Below are 4092 nucleotides of genomic sequence, written 5' to 3'. Positions count from 1 at the left end.
GGCCAGCCCCCACCGCACCTGCTCATTTGCATGCCGCCTTCCCATTGGTCGCTCCGCGGGACGCGGCCCGAGGCCGGACCGGCCACCCTCTCCATTGGCCGGCAGGAAGCCCGGGCGACACGAGTGGGGCGGGCCAGGCGCTGAGTGCTGCCCACCAGGTGACCCTGGGCAGGTAGAGGGCGCGCCAGCCAGGTGTGTCCCGTCGTAAGAGGGCTGGCGGATGCAGGCGGAGCAAGTCTTCCCGTCGCTGGTGGACATCCTTGGTGTCCTGATGGCCACGAGCATCAGTAAACGCTTCTCCTGCTACTTTAAAGGGAGAATCGGTAGTAGTGAGTCCTCCGACTTCAGTAGAATCCCGTGGGAGGGGCAGCAACGGGACTAGCATGAGGCTGGTGTAGCGTTCGCCTTGGGCGCAAAATTTAAGGTCGCACCTGCAAACTCAGGAGTCATAATATCTAATATTTGATGTAATATTTTTTAAAAGCATATCTTTGAAGTGTGGACGTATACTTAATGCTGCTGAACTCCACACTTAGAACGTTTGCAATGGTTTGTTTATATTTTGTATATTTTACTGCAATAAAAAATATACATAACAGGGCCACCTGGTAGCCTAGTGCCTAGGGAGCTGGATTCCACATGGCCTACCATGTTTCGAGTTCCAGTCCCCAGGCTCGAAAAACTCCGGCAGGTAATATGTGTTTGCCCAAAGTTCCATAGGATGGAGAAATGGAGGAAAAGGGATTGCAACATGACCGTGCCCCATGGAGAGTACATTCTCTCTCTCTCTCTCTCTCTCTCTCTCTCTCTCTCTCTAAATGTGTTTGTTCTAAATGTCCCAATGTGCACAACCCGAGGAGGTGAATTCATGGATTGTATAACTCAATATTAAGACCTCAGTCCTTCTCAATTGATCTAAAGATTCGGCATAATTCCGGTCATAGTCCCACTGGATTTGCATGGTGGTTGAGGCACTAGACTTCCACATGGTCAACTGTGGTTCAAATCCCAAACCTGGAGGCCTGCTTTTTTGCTTTCTCTCTTTGTCTCTCTCTCTCTAGTGAGTATATGTGCCTTGTAGCAAATAATGATAATAATAAACTAACCAATTTTTTTCTTAAAAAGAAAAGAAACTGATAACTTGTTTCTAAAATTTTGGTGGAAAAGTAAAAGACCTAGAATATCCAAAGCAATTTTGAAAAAGAACACAATTTCAGGACTTAACCCTGATTTCAAGACTTAACTACAAAGCTATATATTCAAGACAGTGTAGCATTCACATAATAATCAACAGATACATCAATGGAACAAAACAGAACAAAAATCAATCTGGACAGATAAGGCCAGTTGGTTCTTTTATTGAGAACGTATAATAAGGCTTGGCCTTTTGGGCATACAATTATATGAGTTTGGGGCATCTTCTTTACCTGAGGGCAGGTTTGCATCCCCCTTTGCTAGTGCCACATGGTCTTTATTTTTATAGCTTTATAATAAATCTTGATATCTGGTAGGTCTACTGTCCATAGCTTTTTCTCTTTAAAGAGTGTCTTGGTTTACACTTGGATTTTTCTTATGTTCATGTCAATTTTAGATTCATTTTGTTAATGTTCATAAAGAAGCTTACTGGGATTGTGAAAGGGATTGTGTTGCATCTATAGTTTAATTTGGAAGGAATGAACATGTTTGCAATATGAAGTCTTCCTATTTATAAACCTGAGCTGTAGCTCTACTTCTTCAGGTTATATGTTTTCCATTGCCATAAAATTTAAAGCTTCTTCATAGAGCACTTGCTTATGTGTGGTGCATCAATTCCTAAATATCCTACAGAACTTTTTTCTATCATAAATGCTTTCTTCATTTTATTTATTGGAAGATGACACCCATAGGGAAAAATACACAAATCGTAAGTGTTCGGCTTAATGATTTTTCACAAAGTGAATGTACACATCTCAGGAAATAGAACACTAACAACCCCACTGAAGTCCCCTTCAAGCCTTTTTCACAGTTACTACCTCATCTCTTTTCCAAGGACAGCTGTCATATTGATTTTAAATACCATACATCATGGGGACTAGCAAGTGGCGTGGTGGCTAAGGTGCTGGACACTCCCTAATGGCTGACTTGAACAGGGTTCAAGTCCCGGACCTGGTGGGTTGCTTTCTTACTTTCTCTCTCTCTATGTCTCTCTCTGGTCAAGTTAAAAAATAAATGAATGAATGAATAAATAAATAAATCTTTAAAAAAATACCATACATTAGTTTGGTCTGCTTTTGAATTTTATATACACTGACTCATACAGTGTACGCTATTTATTTATTTATTTAGAGGATTTTTGCCTTAGGGTACGTGCTCTTTCTGGAGAGAGAAACAGATACGATGAGAGGGAAAGTGAGAAATCACGCCCTGGAGGATGGACACACCACAATCCCTTTGCCTCCATTCTTCTCCTGGGATCTTGGGATGTACGTACATGCACCTGATGTGAGTTTCAAGTCACTGGGTCTGGACTTGAACCGTGGTCATCCATGTGGGAGTCCAGTGATGTGACCGCTTATATGCTGTCCCCAGTGTATATGCTCTTTTAAAATCTGCCTTGTGGGGCCAGCAGGTGGTGTGGTGGTTAAGGTGCTAGATGCCCATATGGACAACCATGGTTCAAGCCCTGGATCTGGAGGTTTGAGAATCACATTGGGTGCATGTGTGTGCCCAAAATCTAAGGAGGAGAATGGAGGAGAAGGGATTGCGGTGCGGCCATCTGCCCTGACAGTGATTTCTCACTTTCCCTCTCACTGTCTCTCTGTCTTGCTCTCTCTCTGGTGAGCACATGTGCCCTACAACAAAAACCTTAAAACAAAATCTGCCTCTCACTCACTATTATGATCATTTGTGAGATTTATCATGTTGTTTGGTATAGCAATACTTTATACATTCTTTAATTTTCCCAGATAGGGCATGCACTTGCTGGAAAGAGACAGGGACAGAGAGAGAACTTAAGAAAGCACCCTCCACGGGGCATGGTCACATCTTAATTCCTTCTCGATTTTTCCCTCCTTCCAGGATTTTGGGTGCCCATGCACACACACACACACCACGCTTCTCAAACCACTAGATCTTGGACTCGAACCACATGGTCAGCCATGTGGGATCCAGCTGCCCTCATCACCAGGCCACAGACTAGCCCTATATGTTCTTATTTCTGTATCATATTTTACTACATATATGTGCTACTTTTTAAAAAAATAATTATTTTTATTTAACTTTATTTATTTTAATTTGACCAGAGAGGGACAGAAAGAGAGAGAGAAAGTGAGGAAGCAAGCCACCAGGTCCGGGACTTGAACCACAGTCGACCATGTGGGAGTCCAGTGCTCTTAACCACCACACCACCTGCCAGCCCCTATATATGCTACTCTTAATTTATCCATTTAATTATTGGTGAACATTTAGGTTGTTTTCAAGTTGGGGCTACTGGAGCTATTGTACATTTAGTTGTTGATCGATACAAATACTTGAATGCATCCATGTCCGGGGATAACCAGAAGTAGCCGAGTATGTGCTGGGCTTCAGTACACAGTGAGCCAAATTCTGCTCCCACCACCAGCACTGGGAGCCCCGGCTGAGCTGCATCCTTGCCACACCTGGTACCATTTCAGTCTTAGTTTTCTTTCTCCACATTCTTATGGCTGCACAGCGGTACTTCTTGTGATTTAAATATGCATTTCTGCAGTTAGTAATGAGATTGAATTCTTTTACCATTTGGTGTCTGTTGCTCATTTTTGAATCAGGTTTAAGATTTATGCCCATATCAATTTTTACAAGTTTCTTCTCTTCCAAATATGCGTTCTTTGTCAGTCATGTGTAATTGCAAATATTACTAAAAATCACAAAACAGAGCTTACCTGTCTCTCTCTCTCCTCTTTCTTTCTTTCTTTCTTCCTTTCCTTCCCTTTCCCTTCCCTTTCCTTTCCCTTTTCTTTCCTTCCTTCCTTCTTTTTTTCTTTCTTTCTTTCTTTCTTTCTTTCTTTCTTTCTTTCTTTCTTTCTTTCTTTCTTTCTTTCTTTCTTTCTTTCTTTCTTTCTTTCTTTCTACCAC

At 42.3% G+C, this 4092-nt stretch overlaps 1 protein-coding gene across 1 annotated transcript in view; it reads right to left on the bottom strand.

The window, feature by feature from the left end:
- FA2H (fatty acid 2-hydroxylase) overlaps positions 1-258 on the bottom strand; it is a 69442-nt gene extending 69184 nt beyond the window's left edge. Inside the window, exon 1 of the mRNA XM_006152740.1 lies at positions 19-258. Within this exon, the coding sequence (XP_006152802.1) occupies positions 19-258 (240 nt within the window). The remainder of the gene's footprint in view (positions 1-18) is intronic.
- Positions 259-4092: the final 3834 nt, after the last annotated feature.

Source organism: Tupaia chinensis, unplaced genomic scaffold (genome assembly GCF_000334495.1).
Source record: "Tupaia chinensis unplaced genomic scaffold, TupChi_1.0 Scaffold000355_1, whole genome shotgun sequence".
Classification (NCBI taxonomy): Eukaryota; Metazoa; Chordata; class Mammalia; order Scandentia; family Tupaiidae; genus Tupaia; species Tupaia belangeri.
The sequence above is the reverse complement of the archived record's forward strand: the minus strand, read 5'-3'. Positions and strand labels throughout refer to the sequence as shown.